Genomic DNA, 26,788 nt, shown 5'->3' on the forward strand with positions numbered 1-26,788 from the left:
ATCACCAAAAAACGCTTGTTTATCTGAGAATTTATAACATTCACTGGCCAAGGCTGGCTGAGCCTCAAGGCTCTCCCAGAGCGGGTAGAATCATGCTAAGGGCTTCTGAAAACCCAATTTTAAAAGGAAAACATTAGAAATGAAAACTTGGCTTGGTAATTCCCTACACATCCTCACTGGCCACAAGTAGTACAAGTTGACATTTTACAAAGCAAATTCACAAGAAAGGTTGACCTTTAAGGCCCTCTAGGATAAGATCCTAAATTACTTCTCCGGTCTCACCTTCCATTCTTGTTTTCTCATCCTCTGGTCAAATTTGCCTATCCCTATGTAGAGGGACTGAACAATTTCATGCCTCTGCCTTTGCTTACCATGATCCACCCTCCATTCCTATTTCTAAACCCTACTCATACTCTTATGTACAGCTTAAATACCTTCAGTTCTAGGAAACTTCCCCAATCCTCCTAGCTGGGTGCCACTTCTCCAGCCTCTAAATAGCCCTACTGCTTATCTGGACCTTTTGTTCCTACTTCCTAGCAGGTATCACTCACATGTGTCTCTTCTCCCTGACTAGTTAGTATGAGCACTGGACAGGCTGGTGTGTCTCTGTATCCCAGTCACCCTTCCCCCTTCCCCAGCCAAGGAGCTTGACATACCCTAGGGGCTTGGTAGGTACTAGAAAAGTTCTGTAAACTTGGAAAAGCAGGAAAAATAATTATCCAAAGTTACTGTTTGATATTTGACATGTGCAAAACCTTACAGACTCCTAGGCTACTGAAGTATTGAAGGTTTGTCAAACGGCAGATAAGGCCCTGTGATCAGGGAAAATAAAGTAATACCTATTAAATGAGAAATCAAATTGCCTCTGCAAAAGCAAATTCCACTTTAAAGCCAATGGGAGAATTTTAAAATAATGTTTGGGGGGCTCCATTGAAACTGTATAACTTTTCCTCATTATAAACTCAGAATTCCAATCTTTAGTTTAACATTGCTTTTATATGCATAAAACTCCCACTCATTCCAGTAGCTATAACCAAGATTTTCTAAAATAATCCCCAAATCTTCCACTAACAAAAACACATAATATCGACAATGCACTCACCTATCTATTTTCATTAAATGGTCGAGCCATTAAATACACAGACTGTGGTGTATCTTTCCCCTCCCCCAAATCCCTGTAAGGTCTGTAAGAATAAGAGAAAACTTCCATCCCTGGAAAAGCTGAGCTGACCTCAGGCAGTGCCCAACCGCTCCTGAGCAAGGCTTTTCACATGTCACTCCTCCTTAGCACGCCTATCTTGGTAACAAACCATACTCTGTTCGCCTGTCTGTCAAGCCCTGAACATTTCATTTCAGCCTTGGTGCAAAGCCCATTTTTTCCCTCAGACCTTTCTGTCAGCAAGGGTCACAGACTATCAGTGCTGTAAGAGACTTCAGACTGCTGGTCACACCCCCTCAATTTTACAGTCTGGGAGGCAACCCAGAGGTCAACACAAGGTCACACAGGAAATCAGTGGCAGAGCCAGGACCAGAATCCTGAGATTCTGGGTTAGGCCTATTCCTTTATACTATCCTCTTTTCTTTAATTCATCTATTATTTGAAATTAACATTATTTTACTAGTTTTTAAGGGCTTCAGGTTTCAAACATCAATTTAAAAAAGTCTGCCTCTTTTACTTCCAGTCATCAAGAATGAGCATTAGATATAAACGTTCAAGGGTCCTACATACTTGAGTTTTTCCCCTCAATCACCAACATAAAAACACCAAAGAAACCAGTTATTTAGTGTGTTTTCACATGAGCTTACAATTAGTCTAATTTAAAAATGTAAGCATACAACTAGGCTTTACCAAACAGTAACTTGTTTATTTCACTTAAATTCTTAAAAATACTTTTTTGGCAGTTGTCACATAAAATGTCCTAAGGAAAAAAAAAATTCATTTAAAAAAAAAGGAAGCAAAGAAAAGCATGAAAAACAGACCCAAAATGTTAAGATTTTATTTACAAAGCTTCTTTGTTGTACAGAAAGTAAAAATGCTGTTACAATCTCAGTGTAACTGGTAGCCACGAATGGTTAAGACTCACCGATCACAGCTATCCACGCTACAGCAAGAGTCTTACACGAAAACCTAACAATGCTTACAATTTTGTTGGGGTGAGGTCCCCCAAGCTTGGTGGTGGACTTTCCAAGAGGGACTAAACAGAGGAAGGTGGAATGTCACAGGAACTATTCTTTGGCTCTTTGGGTGGGTGGGTGTCCTGGGGTTTGTATCACAGCTACCTTTTTTAAACAGCTACCAAATCCATATGAGCAGTCCAACCAATACTGAACAGTTCTTTTTTTGCAGGTTATTTGGGGTCTTAATCATCTTCTCCTTCATCATCTGTTTCTCTCTTCCTCTTTTCACCTTTCCCGCTTTCTTCCTCCTCTGTACAATAACAAAAATTCACTTTGAGATAATTTAAATGGCATTTTGCCAAAATTATTGCTAACAGAGGCTACAACATATAAGATGTTCGAAGAATTTTTTATGATGGTTGGGAGATAAGAAAGATGTAAGCTTGATTGATCAGATCAACAGGTTACTCAGTAAGAAGTATAAATGGCGCCCAGAGAAACAAGGACAAAATGTACAGCAGCACCTCAATTCACACAGCTAAGTTAACGCAGTTTCCTCTATTTCAAATTGTTCCCTCCCGATTTTTCTTAAACTGTTGGCCCATACAATTAGACATCAGCCATTATTAAAATGCAGAGTCAAGGACTCTGCAATCAGCTAGCCTGTTTTTGAGCCATGCTCACTTTTAAGTGTCCTTGGGCAAGCCACTTAACCTCTGCAAGTCTGTTTCCTCATGTGTAAAATGGGACAATGGTACTCACTTTATACGGTTATTTTGAGGATTAAATAACATACACAAAGCACTTAGCCTTGTATATGGTTAAGACTCACATTGTAGCAAATTTCTTTAAGATACTCTGTATTAGTGACAGAGATCTACACAGTGCCGTTTTAATTAGTAAAAATTCATGACTAATCCAATGGAATTAACTGTATCTGTGTTAAATCACGTTCCAAAAAGTTCCTTGAAGGCAGGAACAAGGTCCCTAATCATTGCTACATCCAGTGCCTAGCAGATACTGAGTAAAAGTATGGACCAAACAGAAAGCACAGCAAACCACCTGGTACTCAGAAACCTAAGTGTGAGTCTGTATCTTCAACAACTATTAAGTAAATTAATAGATGTTTCACTCATCCTGGTTGTGATGGGAAAAGGAATAACACCGGAAAGGTGCTATTTATATATCCTGTAAAAATTATGATCCAATTATTAAGCCTTCTTTATGAACAAATTCCAAACAGAAATCTTATGCCTGGCTGTCACCCATATGATGGGGTCTAACAACACACTTCGTAAGAGTGTGGGGCTTAGGACTGGGCCTACCACTCTCAGATAGGCACTCTTAATCCCAGAAGCAGCCGGTGGGGCTGCACCAGCATGCAGGCGGTGACAGGACTGTACAAGTGTGAAGACCACCAGGGCCAAAGGTCTTTTATTTTCTTCTCAGTGGGTTCAAATTATGACTTAATGGACACATTCACTGAATTTTTAACTGAGGAGAAGCAAAGTGCATGCTATTAGACCCACCTTCATCTTCATCCTCATCCTCATCTTCTTCATCATCATCAACTTCTCCATCAGGGCCAAATTCTTCTTCCTAATAAATGGTAAACAGCATACCATCATCAGATTAATTCTGCCAAGTCGAAAAGTACAAGGAAAAATGTACTTTGCAACTACACATAACCTGCATTAAGGAGAATCTATGGTATTATTTTTATCTACCTTGATGGACTGAAATCTACTGAATTTCCTTAATGAATTTAATTTAAAAAACTTTTTTAAACTCACTTTTCAGAGACAAGTAGTCTATCTGCCAGACATATTTAATTAGTACGCAACTTTACAGTGTGATGGATTGCTTTTGTGTGGCCTTTCTCGCCATGGTCTTCTAACTCCCACCCAAGTGAATGGGTGGTACTTTGCAGATAGGGTAATTGTGGCCCACCAAGGGAACTGGTCAGTTTTGTCATTCTGCTGGGTTTGAGGTGAGCAATCCCAGAGGTAGGAAAGAGGATCCCACCACCACCAAGCAAGAACAGCCAGGAGCGGTGAGCACATCCTTTAGACCCGAGATCCTTGTGCTGAGAAGCTCCTGGAACCAGGAGACCGAAAGGGAGGGAGCCAGCAAGCTGTAACACCGAAGGCAGCGAGAAGCAGTGGCAGGAGAGACCTGCAGGAGACCAACAGTGGGCTTGCTGGCCCACTGAGAGAAAAAGCTGATTGCCTGTGGTACCTCTGGGGACTTACTGGCAAGGGCTAAAAGAGTTTTGTAACACCTGCCTGACCAGGGCAGAGGCCTACGGCCAGAGAGAGGTGTCTGTGAGCACAGCTGAAAAGAGGCTCTCCTGATGGAAGAACTGTATCCTGAGTGTTCCTAAGACTGAATTGTAACCTGTTGCTTCCCTGATAAACCCATAATCGTGAGTTGTGTGCGGCCACTGCAATGAATTATCAAACGGAGCAGAGAAGTAGAGTGCGCCATGGGAGGGATGGTTGGTGTCAGAATTGGTAAAGATGGTGGAGAGAGGAGGCGTGTCTGACCTCTGCCTCATAGGAATCAGCCTTGGGCTATTCATCTTGATTCTCCTTCCGCCTCCTGAAGTTAGAGGAGGTCAGATACTGCCCCCAAGCCATTTTTACAAACTTATAATTCAAAAATAATTTTAAAATCTTGAATTTCAAAGCACGTTCGGACAAGCTTTCTTTCTATATTCCTGTTTTTATAGAAAGCTTCTTTCAGGAACTTCATGTCATTATACACTATGAGATTATACAAACTTTCAGCTTTATTACTTCTGTACTACAAAAGAAATGCATTTTGATGTCTAATTTTCTCTGCTTCATTTTGCAAATCTTCCTGAGGGTCAAAGGTAAGTCACTCCTTTCTCCTGCTCACCTACAGCACTCAGTTCCTCGAGGATATTGTATTCCTAGGTGTCCCATTAATCAGACTACCTCTTCTTTCACGGCAGGGCCATGTTCTAACTTACCTTTGCACCCCCAATTCTTTACACAGAGTGGGCATACAATATATTTACTAAACCAAGCCGAACACGCAAGAACAAGTTCAAACTCAGTAAACTATCAATACACGGGCATACCATCAATGTAACATTTCCAGTATTTTCACCCTACTAGATACTCAACTCCTGCTTCCTCCCAAAGTTAAAGGGCCAAAACCTAACTTGCAGAGCCAAGCACTGTGTCTAGTTAGCACTCAGCAGGCATTCCATTTAATGTTTATTAAAAGAGGGAAGTAGCTAAATTAAATCAGACTCACATGACTAATCCATTCACAAGTGTATTTCTTCTGAAGTCCTTTTTCTTTTCTATTTTTAAACATCTGCACTTATGTTTTAATTACAAATAGGAAGTAGGGCAGAAAAGAGTTGCACTGACCTCCCCACTGACTTCGTCTTCATCTTCTTCCCCTTCTACATCTTCATCTTCATCTTCCTCATCTTCTTCATCAAAATCCTCCTCACCATCCTCATCCTCCTCATCCTCCTCATCTTCTCCTTCTGAAAATAGTCCAAAAAGGAATTCATTAAGTACCCTTGGTGTTCCATGGGACACATCTGCCAAGGTGTTAGAGAGCCATGGGCTGGCCCACAGGACAAATGCTGGGCCGAGCTAAAGCCAGGGGAGATCATGAACTGCAATCATTCTCCTTCCATAAAGCTGTTGCAGCTAAACCACTTGTTTGTCCAACAGAGTTCGATGAAATCAGGAGGCCAGAAGTCCTGGTCTTTTAGAGATGCACACTACAGTATTTACTTGTGAAATAATATCTGGGATTTGCTTCAAAATAATACAGAAGTATGTAGAGGTACGTATGTATAAAACAAGAGCAGCTATGAACCAATATTGCTGAAACTGGGTGATGGGAGCATTTTATTATTATTTCTACCTTTGTCTGAAATTTTCCATAGTAAAAAGCTAGGGGAAAAAAAATGTATGCTCCTTCTCTTGGGTAATGGTACCACCAGAGCCAGCTGCCCAGATCAGAAGCCCAGGGGACAGCCGTAACAACTCTGTGACCCAGGGGACAAGCAGACTGAGAGGCACCTGCGCCTTCACCTGTGTCTCTACTCCATCTTGTGCGGACCTTACTTCTCCTGGGTCCTACAACTTGCTGTGTTCTCTCCTGCCTCCAGCTTCTGTGTGCTCTTCCCTTTCTTCCTCTGTTTGGCTACTCTGATTCAACCTTTGAGTCTCAGCTAAACATCACTTCCTCAAGCAGTCTTCCCAAACTGCTTAATCTAGGTCATATGCTCTCACAGCACCTGGTGTGTCTCCATTACAGCACACTCTGCTCACCTGTAATTACTTATTTGCAATTATTTAACATTTCTCTTCCTAGTAGACAGTAAACTTTAAGAGGATAGAAATCATGTCTGGTTTCTGCCCCCACCATTTTCCACAGTGCCTGGCACACAGGAGATGCCTGACTCGTCTTTGCTCTCTAGCACTACCCTCTACCCTCCAAAGAACTTCCTTTACAGGTTCCTTCACATGGTCATTCAACCTGTTAAGGGTAAATGTAAAGAGAAAACAAGAGGGACAGACGGTTTGTAGGAATAAATGAGAACCTATGGTAAAGGAAGAAACCCTAGTGGCGTAGTGGTTAAGTGCTACGGCTGCTAACCAAAACGTCAGCAGTTTGAATCCACCAGCTTCTCCTTGGAACCTCTACGGGGCAGTTCTACTCTGTCCTGTGAGTCGGAATCGACTTGACGGCAACGGGTTTGGTTTTTTTTTTTTTTGGTTATGGTAAAGGAAATGAGTGATATAAACATTTGGGACAAGGTGAGATGTCCTACTCTCTGCTCATTTTACCACCTTATATCCCATTTCTTGTTGCCTTGTTTCAATCTGTGGGGAAAAAAAAAGTAAACCTGCTTCCAGGATACTATGCTGTTAATTCCACCCAAGTTGTCTGACGGTACTTTCCTGTCTGCCCCTCACCCCCACTCCATATTCTTGGCCATTTCTGTCTTGTGTGCTTTTTATTTTTAAAGAAAAGAGGTCACTTAAAATAATGCTTTGAAAACAGCAATGCCACAAACTTCAGCAACACCCAGAATTCTAAGAGAACAAGTTCTCTTCATGCTGACTGATGTGAAAACCAATCACTCTGCTTCCTCTAAGCCTCTCTGAGATAAGAAACCTTTTATCCCAAGAGTCACTCAGATAAAACAGTGTGCAAGGAAAACACAAGGTAATCAGGAGAGACTTTTTTAGGTAGAAAGTATAAAAAGATTCTTAAAGATTCTCAAAGGTAACTGGAATGTAAAACACCTTGATCAAATATCGAAAACTCTACTTTAATTTCATGTTATGGCCAGATTATTTCCCTTATTAATAAAAAGTGGAATCTAACATATAGTACTTTAAAACAATGCCTTTGAACCGGTTCAAAATGGTTCAGTAATTGCCATTGTAAACAAGAGCCACATAACGCACTGCACAGCAACCCAATCTGTTTTCTGTGGTTATTATGACCCAAGTAGGAAACAAACAGCTGTGCCCTGCTCAAAGATGGTGGCAGACTACGCCATTTTGAATGCGTTGCTCTCCACAGTCCTGCCAATAATGTCGCTCTCCAAAAGTCCTGCCACAGTCCTTCCTCCTGGAAGTTTCAGGAAGTCTGATGCAGGAGACTGGATTATTTGCAGGAACTGTGGAGAGCAACACACATCCAAAGTGTCGTGGTCGGCTGCCATCTCTGAGTGGGGCACCTAGGGTCAAAATACCACAGGCAACAAATCTGGTTGCCGTGCAACTTGCATGTGGCCCTTGTTTACGACAGAAATTACTGAAGAAGATAATCACAGCATGGCAGGGAAGATGCAAGATTAGGTGACAAGTGTTATAATAAAAAACGTCCTGTACACACAGGAACCCAAGCTAGCTTATAGGCACCAGGAGATGCTTCCTGGAAGAAATGTTGACAAAGCTGAATTTGTAAGGATAAGTAGGCAATGACCAGGAAAGGAGAACTGCTAGGAGAAAGACATGAGACCTGTGATCTCTAGCAGGACTTTGAACTGGTTTGACCACCTGCTGAGAATTCTTATGTACACCTTATGGAGATACATAAGAATCAGCTGGGGATCTTGTTAAAATGTTAGTTCTAATTCAGTGTATCTGTGGTGGAAAAAGCAAATTCTTAGCAGGGGGTTGAACCAGAAATGAACCGGTTTGAAGCCCTGATATCTAGCCCCCAAATTCAAATGGCTATTTAAATAACAAACTATTTTTATTTTGAATCACTGTAAGGCTTCAATGTCCCGAGAGCTTACTAAAATTAAGCAGAGGCTCTAGCTCCAAATTTAATGGAATGCCTATACAACATGAATCCAAGTTATGTTTCTCAATAACAAGAACATTCAGTAGCTTTATTAGGACTTTTGAAAGGCAGAAATCAGGTGTATTGAATGTTGAGCCCACTCACCTTCATCCTCCTCTTCTTCGTCTACACCGTCCACCTCAGCATCTGAATCAGGGGCTTCCCGGTCCTCTCGGTCATAGCCATCCAGGTAGGTCAGCTGGGGCAGAAGCTTGAAGACACTCTCTCGGTAATCATTCAAGTTGGTAACCTCACAGTTAAACAGATCCAGGCTTTTCAGACATTCCAATTTTTTCTGAAGAAAAGGTTCAAAATACACAACTCCTAAACCAAAGGATCATCTTCTAAGAGGTAAAATTCTAGGCTTTGTATTCAGCCTTCTACACAGGAAAACATTTCAAGTCTCTGCAACCTATTTAAGCACTAAATTTTAACCAGTCCCTCCCTTCTTACAGCTATTCTCCCAGAGCACTATGTCCTTTTTTCAGTGTCTAAAGAAACATGAATTTTAAATTATAGTAATTTTTATTAAAACCACATTTTTTCAGAGTATGAAACAAATCAAACAGCTAGCTTAATGTCTGATTCAAAACTAAGTTTTAGATTTTGACTAATCGATGGCCAATGAGAACTTGGTGGGTATCAAGCATGGTCTTCCACCCTCTGGGGCAGTAGTATGTGGAAAAATTCAGAGGTTTATAACACAGTCCTCAACCTCAAGGTGCTTACAATTCTACTTGAGGATATTAGACGGAAACACTTTCAACATTTACAAGGACATGGGAAGATATTCAGACAAAATGAAACCTTGTCTTCAAGACTGGAAGTGTGGGGATGCAGGTATTTTCCAGGCAGACAGGAGTCAATATAGGCTGGAGAAAAGGAAGAGGGACTCAGTGGAGCTGGAACTGACACTTGGGAAGTACAGAGAAACATTACGCTCTTTTCTTCTTGGGGGAAAATACCTAAGATTGATACTTTTTTTAACCAGACTTTTTTGTAAAATTCCTCTCATTTTACCATACCTTGAAATTTTGTTGCAATACCTCAGTTGTTTGGAACCAGCTTCATCTATCTAATACAGTTAAGACCTAAAAATTGTGGCCCAAGAAAAATTTTCTGAGTAGCCAAAGTGGCTAACAAAAAGTCTACATGTTTTACTCATCCTCATTTGTTACTATTTCAGCATACTAGTATTTCAATCCTAGGTCTATTAAGAGTTTTGATTAAGGGCATGTCAGAAGACTGGAAGGGTAGAGGTACTATTACAGGCAAGTAAGGAGACAGCAACAGAAAGTGACAGCAGACCCTCACAGGCAGGAGAAGAGGCAGCAAACCTATGAAAAGCAAACATAAAATGTGAAGTATTATACAATCTGTGCCCTTTAGAACAGGGCAATAAGCCCAGAGGGAACGCATAACTATACACCTTCATAAACGTAACTTTTAATGACAGTTGTGAAGAGAAAAGGCTTGGTATTCTCTAAGAACGTAGAAGTAAATTTTTTTGATGCCTAAAGATTTTGATGCTTTATGGGGAAAGCTTAGCCTTGCAGAATAACTGATTTTGCTAAACCTATTTCAGCATTTACAAGGACATGGGAAGAAATTCAGACAAAATGAAACCTTGTCTTCAAGACTTGAAGTACCTGCGTAATTCTGGGGAGTTACAAAATGATTTCAAAATCTTTGCTCTACAGCAGGGGTTGGCAAACCATGTCCACTGGCCAATTCCGGCCTGCCACCTGTTTTTGTAAAATAAATTTTATTGGAACACAGCGGCGCTCATTTGTTTACTTATTATCTATGGCTCCCTTCCTGATACAATAGCAAAGCTGAGCAGCTGTGACAGAGGCTGCATGGCCCACAAAGCCTTAAGTAACTAGTCTCTGGCCCTTTAGAGAAAAGCGTTGCTGACCCCTGCTCTTGAAGAATCTTCACCTTTCTGATTAAGGAAGAGGTTCCCACGCTTGTTTATTCTCACTGAGAAGCCCTCAGAGCCAGGCAGGGAACATAAAGCAGGGTTACAGCAACAGGCAAATGCTGTACCCCTCAAAACACAAACGTACAATGATTCAAGAGTTTGCGGATCAAACAATGTGCTTATGTAAGTTGGTCCCGAGTTCTCAAGAAAGCTGTCCCTATGCCCTCTCACCATAGGGAGAGCTGCTTTTGTGTCATGTAACTTGCAGAGTAGTTTCCCTACTGGGCAGGCCCCAAGCTCCAGAAGCACAGGCATGACTTCTTGCCAAAGAGGAAAAAAATGCTGAAATACCACCCCAGACAACTGGTTAGCATACTGGGAATTCCTTTCTCCTCACAAAGGCTGACTCTATACCTGCTGAAGTATAACCACTAGTAAATTTAGGCAGCTTTCCCAAAGAGGTTCAGTCTAAAAATTCTTCACGTACAGGAATAAACCATTTCCTGGTCAAAATTATTCCCTGGGAATGGATGCACAAAAATGCACACAGCCTCTGATACATGCCTAACACTTCACAGAGCCCAAAGCGCTTTCTCCAGTTTTACTATTCTAGTATACAGGGCATCCAAGGCTCTCCTATTTCTGAAACTGTATGAATCTATGAGATTTTGGCTACTTCCCACCAAAGGACCCATTATCAAACGATTGGGACATACCAAACAGTATGCCAGAAAACAAAACAAACAGAAGAAAAAAAAAAAAAAATCCCAAATAACTATAGCATACTCTAGAATTGTTTAAAGTAATAAAATTGTGCTTTGAGGCCCAAAAGGCACAAAATACACTACACATAGATTATTCAGAGGATCCCACTATAATCTGTAAATACTGTTTTAAAAAATAACAACTCTTATCACACCAGAAATTTGACCTAAAACTAATAGGCTAGCCATAATAAACATTAAACATTTTATTAACAATAATTTTGCTTGCCTTCTTAGAATTTAGAAGGGCTTTGGGGGATGATTTGGATGGCCCAGGTCTCTTAAAAAAGGTGTCCAAGGAAGTTTGAATTGGTGCCTTCTTTGTCTCTCGATTAATGTCCCTGTAGCAAGCAGAGGCATTCACAATCATTGCATTGACTTTAAGAACTGGGCTCAAAGCAGACGGTGTTCAAATGTATGCGGTTAATGAGGATGAGGATGGTATTTTTCCCCACTGAAGAATACTTTTAGAAGTCATAACGGACCCAACATCTCCCCCCTTCACCTTCTCCTACAGTCTTTATTTTATTCCAAGTTAGAACTTCAGGAGATCAACCTAGCACCCCCAGGAATTGGAACAGCAAGTACGGCAGAATGGTGAGAGCACAGGCTTTTTCCAGACAGACCTGGGTATGCAGCACTGTGGCTCTGACACTGGCTAGCCAAGTGTGACTCTGGACAAGGGATCAGCCTCCCCTAAGCCTCAGCTTCCGCTTCTGCAAAATGAGGATCATGCTGTTTCTATCCATTTTGTAGAAATGTTTTGAGAGTTACTGGTAACATACACAGTATCTTCCAAGTGTTAAATTCAACGATAATTATTTCTCATCCTTCACTGACCTGGGGGCCTTGGACTTTCACAGCCCAAAGGGTCACTTGTACATCACTGGCCAGGTCAGGAACACCCAATCCAACAACTCCCACACAATATTTGCTTCTGCTCTGCCTGTGTGCACCAGGACACTGACAAATGCTTCTGAATGAAATATCAAAGAGGTCTCAGGCCAACACGAGAATCAGGCAACAGTCTGTCATCTAGGATGGAAAATACTACCTAGTACTCTGTTCTAGAAAAAAGGGGTTCCTAGGCTCACAGTGACCCAGAATTGACAGGCTTTTCATGAGCAAATAATTAATAAAGGGCTAGTGTAGCCTGACAGACCAGGAGAGTGGTCAACACTCAATTTAGTGCTCCTGTTGGAATTCTCAGCTTAGGGCAGTATGGGCATGGAGTAAATTCACAGAAAAAGAACAAGTCTCAAATGCAATGGAAAGAGCCATGAACTTGGATTTGGATTCCTACTCTGCCATTTATCCTGTGATCTTTGAGTAATTATTTAATAAGTCTCTCTAAACTCAGTTTCCTCATCTCTAAAATGAGGACAATCATTCTCGCCTCTTTGAGTTATATGAGGATATCATGGGCCACGTTTCAGTGTCCTTAACTAGAATAAAACTCAAATTCTGTTTGAACACTGAAAATGGGGGCTGGTTTGGAGGAAAAGAATGTAATTAGTAAAGTGAGGGAGCCTGAGTATCAGGGTGGACCTGTAATAGAAAAAAAAAAAAAAAAAAAAAAGGCAAAATTTGTGGAATGAGGATAAAGAAGAAATAGGCTCCCAACATTTATGAAAAATATGAGCTCCTAAACACAGTCCACTTAATAAAACATAAAAATAAAGGAACTCTGTAAAAGGCAATTAAATTTACATAGGAGCAGGCTCTCAATTATTAATTAGAAGGGAAAAGACTCCACAATTCTGACAGAAAATCCTCTTCGTCAGAAGAAGCCTCAATTTAACTTTATCTTCCCCTGAAATATCAACAGAGCCTTCTGTAAAAGTGATCTGAGATACCAAACATTTTAATATACTGGGACAGAGAGACAGCCGAGGAGGATGCCTTATTATCCTTTTGGGTTCTGCTCTTCTGGATTCGGAAAGATAGCTTCTATCTTCTGCATAATCCTCTCCTAATTAACGTTTTCAAGTTAAGTCAAACCAAAATACTGACTTTATGTTATCAGTAAAAACGGCTTCTTTGTATGACACAAGCTTGATTCCCATTAGCCTTATTAAAATGAAATTCTACTTCTATGCCAAAGTATAAAACGCCATATTTAAGAAATCAGTCATTTAACGATCTTGAATTCACAGGATTTCCAGGTGGCAGCCAAACAGCATAGTCTGTGAGCTGCCCTGGATTCTGCATTAACCTCAGTCATCAGTTCTGCCTTTGGAGGCTCTTTTCTTGCCACTACAACTTCAACATGGACTGGACTCACATTTGCACAGCTTCCCAACTTACAAACCATAGTAAGTGTATTACCTTATTTCATTCTCAGAACCCCTACATCAAGTTAGGAAGGCACAGCATATCCTCCCTGCTTCGTAAATGAGGAAACTGAGGCCCAGAGAGAAGAAGCACTTGCCCAAGGTCACACAGTAAGTCCACAATCCAAATGAGACTTAAATTTAGTTTAGTCCATAGTTTATCCCAATCTGTAAGACTGAGGAGAATCCTGGGGGTTTCCATGCAAAACTTTAGGAAACAGTGACCAGCTAGAGCATGAGGTTATGAATTATAAGACCTAAAACTCATTGTCCCTGGATTGTTCCATCTACAATTCAGATATGTACCCAATATAATGTTTTTACTGTAGAAGTATAGAATGGCTTGGTCAGTCTGGGGAAGATTTAAGAAAAATGCTTAAGGTGATAGTCGAAATATGAACTGAAAAAGGCAAAAAAACAAACAAACAAACAAACAAAAAAACCAAAACCCATTGAAGGAAGCCACTACAGCATTAGGCAGGGAGAACAAAGCCACAGGAATATATGCAACTAGACAGGCCCTGATCTTTAAAATTGGACCTTTTGCGTGTATATGTGTGTGTATACATACGTACATACATACATATATATGTAAATAAAAGTAATTTAAAAAAAATCACATTTCTCACTTATTATTCCCAACCATCTCCCCTACTATAAAGAAATATGAAAATGAAAATGACCAATAAGTCCTAGTTTCCAAATTCTTCATTACTTACCAAAGGTTCCAAGGTACTGATATCTTTCAGTTTATTTCCACTTAAGTTCAGATGTGTGAGATTTGGAAGTTTTTCTGCTAACATGTCCAGACCTCCAAAGATTCTATTGTCACTGAGCTCAAGCTGCAAGAGAAAATGCACACACAACACACACACAAACATACATCATTAAGGTGTTACAGACAGCAAATACTATTCTCAAACAGTGATTAACATGATCAGATGATTCCTATTTCTGTTTTGTTTGACTAAGTTTACAAATCCCAGTAACTCTGAGGGAGAGGAGGAGAGGCCAGGAATAAGGTGAGGAGAGTTATGTTTTCATAACCAGCTGCTAATAATAAATTTGCTTGAGAACTGGCCTCTAACATCAGTGAACACACTTTCTAACCTAACAAGTGGGGCAAAGCAAATTAGAATTCTTTCAGAAGTTGTAATACTCCATACCTGCCAGGAAGGGTAAATGGTCTGTGCATTCTGAGCAGCTTATTCTGTGTGCCAAGCAAAGCTTGTAATGCCCACTTGAAACCTAATCTGCTTTTGCACAGTGCTGAGACATTGTGGGGTTCTACATCTGGAAACCACCGGGAATGTTGCTCTAAATTCTACAGAAGTGGGCCAGACCCCAGAAATGAATCTTTAAAGAAGCTTCATGACCGCAGGAGGAGGAGTAGGGCAACAGCCTCCGGGTTGATGAAACCAGCTCTCCAGAGGCCACTGCTTGTGTAAACCTGGCACTAGCCTTTACAAGAAACTACTCTAATTTCTTAGCTGCAGGTCAAGTAGCAGAGACAACTGGTGTGCCAGTGAAGGAAGCAGCCTTCGGCAATGAATATTAGAATTGTAGAGTAAAAGAAATTGGAGCCTGGAAAGCACTGTGGAGACCATCTAATTCAAGCTCTTCACTTTGCAGATGAGAAAACTTAGCCCACACAGCTGGTTTCAATTCTATATTTTAAATGCCAACAACAACAGTAACTGTATCTAACCCTAACACAGTACTCAAGTGCCAGGCACTGTTGGAAGTACTAGAAATACATTAATTCATTTGATCTCACAACAAGCCTATGAGGTAAGGAGAATTATTACCTCCATTTACAGATGAGGAAAATGAACTACAAAGAGACTACATGCTCAAGGTCACACGGCTGTTACAGCAGCGAACCCTGTGACTGGAAGCCAGGGAGGCTGCCTTCCTAAAAACCCATGCCTTCCCCCACTGCGCTATGGACCTACAACAGCATGAAAATGTCAGGTAATGAAGTCTCTGGCATGCAATGAGATTCACGACATGATACAGAATAGAGGGACTTTAAAAAAGTTAAGTATATGCTGAATGAATGAGTTTTAAAAAATTCAAGTCAGCTGCTCAAGTGTTATTAATATTAAATATTTCCGAAGGAAAATTATAAAACTTTTCCTTCCAATAGGACATTCCCATTAAATATCTAGTCATGCTCTAGATTTAAAAATACAAGTCTATAATCAATAAAGCTTTAAGTGCTAGATGTAACAGAGATTTTAGTAAATCAAAAATAAAAACCATCCACAAATGTACAGGACTTTTAAAAGTACCAGAGAGAGGGTTAAAGAGTAAGAGCCTTGTTCTTACAAAACAGAGACCACTTCTCTTGGTTGATTAATATATTACATGTTTTATCCACATCCTTTTGACAGAAATATCTTAGGGAGTACAAATAGCAAGGCAATTCACTAAAGGACTTTCTAGCATACTTATTTTGAGATGTAATAAATATGAAAATTTAGGAAACCAGTGACATTTACATACCACATTTTTTTTCCCAGAGCCTGTTTCTTGTTAAAAATAGTCTATGCTCTAGATTAGGAAGAAAATTAAGTCCAGATTACCCATGAGAACACTCAAACTGCCTTTAAGTGTGATTTACAGATCTCTTCACTCCCACCCCTCATTAGACCTGTAAGGTAAGTGATTAAAGTTTAAAAACATTAGAGGGAATTGATAAAGCTCACATACAAAGTCACTGGCGCTAACTTTCTGATTAAGTCTGACAGTAGAGAGACCACAGTAATTTAGGAAAAAATATTAGGATGCTACGAAAACAGAACAAAAAAAACACAGACATACTTTAACTAGGGGACTTCTAACATCAAATTTGCATAGATGCTAAAAAATCATTCTATATGTCTAAATGAGCTAATCTGAGCTTCCAATGTCACTGACAACCCATGCAAATATAAAAGGATTATACTTGAACTTCTAAAGTGGATACTTGGAAGAAAGGGAGAAAATTACAAATTTAAATAGGATTTTTTCTGATCAAAAGCAGGGTCACCTGAAACTCATGAGGACTGCCTGAACATTTATCGCCTAAGCGAGGCAAATAAGAAAGGGCACTGTAGTTTTTAACTCATGTTCTTAACAAAAAAAAACAAGTCCCTCTCAGGACTCAAGCAAGCTACAGAAACAGCCTACCTGCCCTTTGCCTAAATTTGATTATAGAAATAAATTTCTCCCAAGAGACAGAAAGGGCCACATAAACCAGCGACTCTATCAGCCTGAGACCAGAAGAACTAGACAGTGCGTGGCTATCACCAAATGACTGCCCTGACAGGGAACACAACAGTCCGATAGAGCAGGAGAAAAGTGGGGCACAGAACTCAAATTCACGTAAGAACACCAGACTTAATGGTTTGACTGAGACTGGAGGAACCACAGAAGACATGGCCCCAAGACTCTGTTAGCCCAAAACTAAAACCATTCCTGAAGCCAACTTTTCAGACAAAGATTAGACTGGACTATAAGACACACAGTAAAACTCGTGAAGAGTGTGCTTCTTAGCTCAAGTAGATACATGAGACTAAACGGGCAGCTCTTGTCTGGAGGTGAGATGGGAAGGGAAAAACGGACAGGAGCCGACTGAATGGACAAAAGAAATCCGGGATGGGAAGGAGGAGTGTGCTGTCACAGTATAGGGAGAGCAGCTAGGGTCACATAGCAATGTGTGTATAAATTTTTATATGAGAAACTAACTTGAATTGTAAACTTTCACTTAAAGCACAATAAAAAATAAATAAATGAATTTCTTTGTGTGTGTGCGTTTGTTTACTCATGTTTCCTAGTACAGCAAACACTAAAACAGCAGAGAATTCTGAAAAACTTACATAACCAGACACCTTTTCCTATGTAATAGAAAAGGTACTGAATTAGAAGAAGTAAAGTCTGTTGCTGTGTCCATAAAACAAGGGGCTGGACTAGATCAGTTAGGTTTCTTCCCGTTCTGGGACAGATAAATGTGCAAAGACAAGAGAAAATATTTTTCTAAAGCACTTTATCCTTTTGGAGGGGCATTTAGAAGAGGGTAGACCAGTAAAGCAGTTAACGACAGGCCATCAACTAGGACAGGGAAATACAGTAGCTTTGTTACAATGAATTCTTTCAGTCAGCTATAACACATTTCAAACTCCCTAAGAACTACACAACAGGCTTGAATTACTTTTATTTTTTTAGAATAACTCAGCAAAATAAAATTCCAGTTTATTGTTGCGTTTAAATTATTTTAGACTACAAATCTGAAGCCTCTTTACTTAAACTCACCCTTAATCAACAGACATAAAACATGAAGAACGGGAAGCATTTGTGGTTCCTGAACCAGAGCATACTAAGAACAAAACCTAGTTAATGTTGTGACAGTAAATTTATAACAAATAACAAATTTTTAACTAACAATAAATTATCCAAAGTAACTTATTCTTCATAACTACTATTTACGGAGCATCCAACATGCATTATTTCCAAACATCACAGCACTTCTGCAAGATAAAGTGGTATCACCAGTTTTTACAGGTGAAGAAATTGAGCCTTAGAGAGATTAAATAACCTGCAGAAGATCATCCATCAAGGAAATGATAGAGCTGGAATTCAACCCCAGATCTGCCTAGTTCCAAAGGCCGTGTGCTTTCTGCTACACTGAGTGATTCCTTACAGGTAAAATCACACGTTTTTTCTTCCTAGGATAGTTCTCTTTTACTGTCAAAGAAAAAGCACTTACCTTTTTCAATTTCGGTAGCTTGGGGAGATTTGAAACTGAAATCAAACCTACATTTATTAAACTGAGGAACTCTAAGTTCACAAATTCAGCTGTTAAACCCTCAATTTTTCCATCATTTGATTTGCAGTTGTCCAGGACAAGTTCTCGAACCTGTGAATGACAAAAGAAAAAATAAAAAGAACAAGCTTTCAAAAAGCAAACAGGAAACAAACAACAAAAACTCCCACCATAAACACCTAGCAAAACACCCTAGGCTTCTACTTAGACCCAAATCAGTTATAAATAAACATTAAAAAAAATTAAGCCTTCAGAAGCAACATTATTATATGTATATCAAAAGTAAACTCTTACTAGGTATAAAAATTTACACTATTTTTCACAGACAGAAACAGGAGTTCTTGTCAGATATAAATGAAGAAAGTATATCCCCCTTTATTTCTTTTCCCAAGTCTTTTTCCCCAAGGGGAGACTTTATCTAAATAAAAATCCCAGATGACATACTCCTTTATTCTACCCAAGGCCCATGAGATGACCACAGGAAAAGAGGAAAGCTTTACCCTTCCTATCAAGATCACTAGGAGATTTGGGCTAAGTTTCTGCACTAACATACTTCCCACCTGAGATTTTAATTTTACCAAGATTATCCTGACACTGGGAAGGAATCAAAGTGCAAGAGGCCTTAATTCCAAACCAAGATGAATTTGGGTTACATGTGAGAAAGACATTCCCAGGTAAGAGGATTGTTAAGGCATTAGTTTCCTTTTCTCAGGCTATAAAATCTTCTTCGGGGGTCTTGAAACCCAGAATCCAAATCCACCCAAGGGTATCGTATCTTTTTCTAAGAGTCAAACGAATTCTGCAGATTTTGAACACTGATCATTTTAATAAATAGTCTACTGGGCAGACTGTGTGCATATCTACCAGAAAACCCCTTATTGCAGTTCTTGCTCTGTGGTTGACCTACAACTTTTTAACATGCTTTTGCCCTACTTATAGTGATGCAAATTAGTTTTAACTGACCTGCAAAGGCATTCTAGCAGTGAAATCTACATGCATTAATCAAGCATGTATCTGGAAGGGAGGTGGTGCTGACAGTTCTGAAAAGGGGAAGGCCCTAGTTAACAATGTTTTCATCCTCCACATAAAATCCAATGTTACTGTAATCACTCACCCATTTGGTTTGGGGGATTTACTATGATTATTTAACAGAGAATTCGGAAACATGGTATACAAAATGACACTAACTTGCCAAAAGCTATGTGAGGTGGAATTAAGAGAACCATACTGCCTCTTAAGGCATTTCTGCCTCCCAGCTTACCGAGTAAAATCACCTCTTGGCCATTTCTCTCAACTGGTAAAATTCCACTTTAACCAGTGCAATAGATCATCAAAAACTACCACAGAGCATTCAAATGTGGATTATAACATATTTGCTGAACCAAACAATAACAATTGGAATCAAGAGGAAATTGGAAAAAAAAATAAAAAATGTTACACTGGTTCCAATGTGCAGGTTTAGTTGCTGGGTATGGAAGACAAGGGGAGGGGTCGAAGTTCTGATTTGGAGAACTTGGGCATCATTTACCTAGACAGGACTAAGAAAGAACAGCTTTGAGGGGAGATGTAGTGAATACATGAGGGACACGAAGTTTAAGGTTCCCATGGGATGTCCAGGTAGAAGAATCCACAGGCAGCTGGACATGAGGGCCAGCGCTCAGAGGAGGTCTGGGTGACAGTTACTATATATCTGGGCGTCTTCCAGTCAGAGGTAGTTGTGGAAGTATGAATTTCCCAGGAAGAGGACCAAAGATAGAACCCTGGGGATCCTACAAAGAAGACAGAAGAAATAAAAAACACCTATTAAAAATGAAACATTCTACTCTTGTTGGCAGTGGGATAGCTCTTCCTGTGGAGAAGGAAAGAAGGCTATGATAGGTATAGATGCAGAAGAGTTTGTAAGTGGGAGAGCAGGAAGTTCAGGGAATGCACACCTGATAGCTTTAATTTCCTCCATGAGTATGAGGCAACAAAATATACTGGGGTAAGTAGGGCAAAAGTTGTATGGCTAGGCCAAGAAGGCATGTCCCATGACTTTTCCAGGAAGGCCAAGGATGTAAAGAGATGCTACCCCTAGAACAGAGCTCGAGGGCACAGTACAAGGATGAGCCACTGGGGAATAAACACAGAGCCAAGTGGGAATTACACATAAAGCAGAGACCATGAGAGGGTTTCACTGAGGGCTCTGGCCAAGGACAGCAGGTCTGCAGAGCCTGGGTGAGCAGCCTTTGAGCCTTTCTAGAGTTCTAAACAGGACCTTGGTGAAAAGGTGTTCTCTCAGGTATTGATTCAGCAACAGAGAAGCAGCATTTGAGGAAACTAAGCATCTCTTCCCTCCTGCCCCCCTTCTTTCCTGAGCCTGAATAGATGCAGACTGCCTTCTCCCTCTGGAACACGGAGTTTGGGGCAGTGGGTGAGGCCAGGTCCATAGAATCCCACAATTTACTTCCAGAATAAATCAGAGGTTCTCATCAAGGAGAAAAGGCCCTAGGTTTTTCTTGTGCCCCAAATCCTCCCAGAGCTGCTGATATGTGAGGGAAGGTTGGACAGGCACTTTTATGTTTGTGTCTACAATTTAGGAAGCTATCTGATCCATACAGAGTTAGCTGGACTTCTACTCTGAGACAGATGGTTTAATCTGGGGGCCAAGTTTACTCCTCTTGCTTCATTCTCCAACTGAACTTGCTTTTTCTCCAACGTGAGTTTTAAGGTAAACACTTAAAAAGTGCAAACAAAGATTCACACTACTTCCTATTAAACTCTAGTTGTTTTCTATAGTCTCCAAGCAAAGCAATATTGTTTTCTATGTTCTCACTGAAAAATCTGAACTATATTGTTGCCAATTCATAACATTGTTTCTATGGGAAAACACATTGCAAGTTTCAAATAACCAATTCCTAAAAGCCTGTAAGGCCCTCTTTAAGGAATGGTCAGTTAAAAAATTCTAGGACAAGGAGACAACCCTGGGGATTTGAGCTAGGAGCCACAGAAAAGATAGAAGCGATTTCTTTCCTCTCATCCTCTTCCCAACTTCCAAGGCTACTCTGAAAAAAAAAAAAAAAAAAAAAAACCAGTTTTACCAAACTGGTTGGGTGACCTTCCTCAATCTTAACAGTTGTTTTTGCAATTGGGGGGGAGGGGGCGGGGAGGGGGGATATGGAGAACTTAGAAATAATTTTGATTTATCAATTCTTTTTGTGAGAATTAAACCTTCTGATTAGACTATACACTAGAATGTCTGGATGGTAGTATATGGTGAGGAGGATGTGTGATTTCCACTTTCTTCTTTTTGCTTATCCATATCTACTATTTTGGGGCTTATCTGTATCTACTGATTTTTTTTTAAACGAAGATGTTATTACTTATACAAGAAAAAAAATTGTTTCTATATAACCAATTATAATAAATGCCTGACTGAGCTCAAAATTACATCACAGTAGAGGCTAACAGACGCCAAAAGTTGTGAAAAATCTGAACTTTCTTCAGTAAGCACGGACTAAGGAAAAATTCAAATTATTTTCAAGATGAAATGTCTCAGTCCAGCATATAGCACACACCAGTGTTCCAAAGGGGCATAGATTGTGAACCACAGGAAGGAACTGCCTGGCTTTCTAACACCAAACAAAAAAAAACTCAAAGTCAATATCAAGGCTAGCTCTCCCCAGAGGAATAAATGAATGAGGTGCTCATAACAAAGAGAGTGGCATGTTTGGCATAATGGAAGGATAAAAATCTCACATAAAAAAGAACAAGTATTCTTTTCCAAATTGGGACAACTAAATTCAGTTTATATCTCACTACTGCAAATCAGTCTCTTCTCACACCTGACAACACCAATTTCTATGATGTACATGATACGTTCTAGCACTGTATTTGTTTTCAGTGAAGTAACTAACAATACAAATATTTAATATAAAATAATTCCTATCCTCACCTATACAATGTTTTAAAATGGTAACCATCACTTTAAAATGCCATCTTCGGCCATTTTCTCTACTATAAGAATACATCTCTGATAGAGCTGTTTTGGATTTAGAAAAAATGGAATTACATAATTTCTTTTTCAGAAAAGAGCCCCTCATAGGGAAAATAAGGAGCTCTGGTAGCACAGTGGTTAAGGACTCGGCTGGTAACCAACAGGTTGGTGGTTTGAACCCACAAGCCGCTCTGCAGGAAAGATGTGGTAGTCTGCTTCCATAAAGATTTACAGCCTTGGAAACCCAGTGGGGCAATTCTATTCTGTCCTATAGAGTTGCTATGAATCAGAATCAACTCGATGGCAATGTTTTTTTTTTTTGGTAGGGAAAATACACCGTATCTGTGTTTATAAGCAATAAACCAGTTGCTGTCAATAAACCAGTCAATTCCGACTCATGGCGGACCCCATGTGTGTCAGAGTAGACCTGTATACTCCACACGGTTACAATGGTTGATTTTCGGAAACAGATTGCCAAGGCTCCTCAGGTGGACTTGAGCCTCTAACCTATTGGTTAGCAGCCCAGCTGTTAACCATTTGCACCACATCCAGAGAGAGAGACTCCTTATAAGAAACAGGGGCATAGTAATAGGCAAACTGAACCTATTAACTTGACCTCATGTTCATAAAAGATACTCTGGCCAGACAATGCAAATGTTACCTGGGTCTTCTTCAACCACTCGCTCTTAGATCTCACCTGACACTAAAACCGTTAAGGTTAACCATGGGATACAGTTATGTATTTAAGAGTATCCTGTCCGTATTGGAAAAGTATATTCAATGGAAGAAACGTTCTTCCTATTTCCCCAAATGACGAGTCTGCGGGACCCGAGGCCGAGCCTACTCTCTACCACTGGCCCCTGACTTAGGCCAGTTGTCTAAGTAATTCAGAAAACCTACACTTTAACAATTTCAACTGGAATGAATCTACTAACGTTAGAGGCTCTCAGAGTGTATCTGGGGGAACAGATACTCCCTTTCTGGGAGTCAATAAAGTCAAATTTATTTTCAGTGTTACATTGTTATTTTTTTCTTTTTCATTCTCACTCTCTTGCATGTACAGTGGAGTTTTCCAGAGGCTATATGATGTCATCACTAAAAGGGCTTAATGGAATGCGTTTCTATACTCTTATGTTTTAAAAATTTGTTTAATTTCAAATACAGAAAATATCAATACATACAACCCACACAAACGAAAGTTCTTTAGGGTCCTTGATAAGCTTTAAAAATGGAAAGAGGACTTGAGAGACCAAAAAGAAAATTCTTGACCTACATAAATATGACAATTTAACTTCAGTATGTGAAGACTGCCACAATCAATATACACGAGGAGCCATGTGACTAGCTGAGTTTGATTTTACAGGCGTCATCTTGGAACTGTTCATTTACTTCAAGGGTGATGCCTTTGTGCAGATTACTTTTTAACTTATCTTTTAAATCTTCCCTCAAAATCTACAGCATTTTTTTCTGTAATCTTTAGTTTTAGGTCAAATCTTCCCTCTTTCCAACTGAGCACTTAACTCCCACTGGTCTCAGTCTCCCTATCAAAAGCCCCTAAGAGAGCCTTCCTCAACCTCTACAATCTTGGATGGCCCCATGACACCTTCCAAGGCCACTCTTACTTGCTCTTGTGCAATAGGCACCAGAGCTGCACAGGCAACCCCATCAGGTTCTCAGGCTTCAAGAGAGGAGGGGCTGCTTTCTTGTTCACACTGCTTTCCCAGGCCTTGGCATACTGTTGATACTCAAATATTTATTTAATAAACTAGTGCAGTCTCTAGGCCAGTGCTGTTCAATACAGTAGCCACTAGCTACATGTAGCTTTTTAACACTTGAAATGTGGCTAGTGTGACTAACAAACGGAATTGAAAATATTATTTAAATAGCCACATAGATTTGGTCTCTCTTTGGGAAGAGATAATGACTAAATTGATTAACTGAAAAATTAACACCTGCAAATACACACATATTTTGTAAAGTAACATTTTAGTTACATATTTCATGTATGAAAAAATACCATACACTGAAGCACAAAGCCAGCTATATTTTCCAGAGAGACCAACACTATTCTTCCTGACTATGTTAATACTAATTTAGTTTCAGCATAAAACTTAAAAACGTAAATTCCAGATTTAAAGTACTTTGAAGGGCAGTTTATGGCAAGGATGGGGTGAAGGGGGGTCAAAACCACGTGTGTACGGACTCTAGCGTTAAATGAATTTTGGCTAAATTTAATTATTCCACATTCTATTTGCAACTACTCGGCAATAACGCAAAGGTCTGAAATTAACCTCTCAAGGTGAGAACATTCTCTTCAAGTTCTACCACGTGAAGATCCTTAACCATTCACTATACCAGCACATGGTGAGCACAAAATGTCTGACGGAGGAACAGAAGGTACCAACGCTGGTCAAAGCTCAATCTTAAACCCCGGGAAGCCAATCGAGACGCCCTCGCTCTCAACGTCCTCCAGGGAGGAGTGGGGCCACCACACGCGGAAGCCGCCCCGAACCTCATTTATGGTGACCTCATAACTAGGTAGCAAGGATACAAAACCTCGTGCACGCCAGGTAAACCCTGGTTGACTGATTGCCACAAGTTCGCAACTTGTTAACCACAGCTACCTGACTGCATAAAATACCACTAGGGTGGGGTGGGATGACCTCTGGGGGTTTCCGCTCGGCCAGAGAAAGCCACTCCCCCGAGGAGGGGGTCTGGAAGGGGCCTGGAAACATGGCCCCGCAACTGCCCCTCGGGCGCTCGGGGGCAGCGGCGGGAAGCCGCGCTAATTCAGGGGGAGGGCCCGGGTGGAGATGAAAGAGGCAACTCTTAAAGGCCTGCCCCGAGCACATGCAGCCGCACTGGCAGAGTGTCGGCCGCAGGCCAGATGGCGCGCTGTCGGCCACGCCAGGCCGCACTCGAGCACGTGCGGGAGCAGAGACAGCTCGGGCCCCCAAGCCTAGCTGAGGCCCGCCCGGACCACCGGCGTGCTAGGCCGGGGGCAGAAGCCGCCGCCTGGCGTTGCCCTTTTAAGAAGGGGGAGGGGGATGGCAGCTCGCCCGACAGGCGATGAGTCGGCGGCGGCCGTAACGCGCTGCTCCCGCCAGTGCGAGCCAAGCCCGGGCGGCGCGGGCAGAAAAGAAACCGCCGTCCGGGTCTGGGAACGGCGGACGACAGTCGTCGCCAAGGGTGGGCAGGCAAGGCCGCTGGACCCGGCCCGCAGGCCGGCTTACCCGGCTGAAGGAGACGGGCGCCCGCCAACATGGCGCTGTGTCTGCCTGTGGCGCGCCCCGCCTGGCGCGAGAAACCGCCGCCCGCCCACACCGAGGGGCCAGCCTCCCGGGGCAGGGGCCCCCGGGCTCCACCGCGGCGTAGGAAGAGAGCGAAGCCACCGCGCCCCGCTGCCAGAACGGATGGCCGGCCCGACCGGGGCCCACCCGGGGAGGCTGGGAGTAGAGGAGGCCCGGAGAACGAAAGGGGAGCGAAAGAGAGAAAAAGGGAAGAAACTTTTATTTTTAGGCTTGAAAAATGGCGGGAATCGCGTCCTTTTTTCAAACTTGGCCCCGGAAGGGGCGGCAGTTGCGCCACCTCCGCCGCCCGGGCCCGCCCATCCCCCGCACCACGCGCGCCAGGCCGCGGCCGCCCATGCCCCCGGTGTTCGCGGGGGCTTCTCGCCTCCCTCAAAAGAAAAAAAAAAAAACCTCCTCAGTCTATAACCCCTGCACTCGACCAGGCTAGCGCCAACCGCGAGGCCCGGCCGGAGGGACTCCCTGCCCTGCTCGAGCCCCTTCCCCTGCCGCCCCGGGGTACGCGGAGGCCAGCCTGGCCCGCGGAGGGCCCGGCCCGGCCGCACGGCTCCTCGGCGGCCCCGGCCGCGCATCCCGGGTGGCTGCAAACATGGCTCCCAGCGTTACACAACCCCCGCCTCCCTCCCTCGCCGCTGGCCACACGCACACGCGCTCCCTCCGGGAAAGGACCTCGGCGGGCGAGAAGCTCAAAGTTTTCTTCCCCCAAACCCATCGCCTTCCCCGGGCGGCCGCGGGGGCCTGCGGGCGCCAAAGAGTTAATACCCGCGCGCTCACTCCCCCCTCCGCGCCCGCCCGCCCGCCTGCCTTCCCCGCCCGAGCCCGCGAGCTGCGCCCTTCCCGGTGCCGGGGCTGGCGAACCCACGGCCTCAGCCCCGCAGGTGGCCACCATTACATGCAAGTCATCGGGGGGGACGGCGCCCGAAGGGGCTCTGCTTACCGCCGCAGGGGTCCGGTTCCTCAGCTCCAGGTGGATCCTTCGCTCCATGTTTCCCTCTTCCCCCCTCTTCAAACTTAACTTTCCGCGGCGGGGGCGGAGGGGGGAGAGGCGTCCAGGCCTGCGCAGCGAAGGCCGTCGGAAGGGGTCTGCGCGCGGCAGAGGGCGGCGGCGCGGTCCCGGGCGGCGTGCGGCGTGCAGGCGGGCGAGCGGAGCCCCCGGAGCCAAGTTACTCACGGGAGCGGAGAGAAACCATGGAGGGAAAAG

General features: G+C 42.2%; 1 protein-coding gene across 1 annotated transcript; it reads right to left on the reverse strand.

The window, feature by feature from the left end:
* Positions 1-1,981: 1,981 nt before the first annotated feature.
* On the reverse strand, positions 1,982-26,773 carry ANP32B (acidic nuclear phosphoprotein 32 family member B). Its single transcript, XM_004372236.2, has 7 exons — positions 26,525-26,773; positions 18,247-18,396; positions 14,216-14,338; positions 8,581-8,770; positions 5,523-5,644; positions 3,648-3,717; positions 1,982-2,428 (listed from the first exon to the last, which is right to left on the reverse strand). The coding sequence occupies exons 1-7, from the start codon at positions 26,570-26,572 to the stop codon at positions 2,361-2,363; spliced, it is 771 nt and encodes a 256-aa protein (XP_004372293.1). The 5' UTR covers positions 26,573-26,773; the 3' UTR covers positions 1,982-2,360.
* Positions 26,774-26,788: the final 15 nt, after the last annotated feature.

The sequence above is a fragment of the Trichechus manatus genome, unplaced genomic scaffold (assembly GCF_000243295.1).
Source record: "Trichechus manatus latirostris isolate Lorelei unplaced genomic scaffold, TriManLat1.0 scaffold00016, whole genome shotgun sequence".
NCBI classification, from domain to species: Eukaryota; Metazoa; Chordata; class Mammalia; order Sirenia; family Trichechidae; genus Trichechus; species Trichechus manatus.

Bases quoted from the DNA above. Each gene is read 5' to 3' on its own strand.
- ANP32B (XM_004372236.2), bottom strand. From the start codon at position 26,572: ATGGAGCGAAGGATCCACCTGGAGCTGAGGAACCGGACCCCTGCGGCG. The intron at 8,771-14,215 runs GTAAGTAATGAA...CCTTTTCTTCAG, and splicing joins TCAGTACCTTGGAACCTTTG to AAAAAATTGGAATGTCTGAA. The intron at 3,718-5,522 runs GTCAGTGCAACT...ACCATTTATTAG, and splicing joins AAGACGAAGTCAGTGGGGAG to GAAGAAGAATTTGGCCCTGA.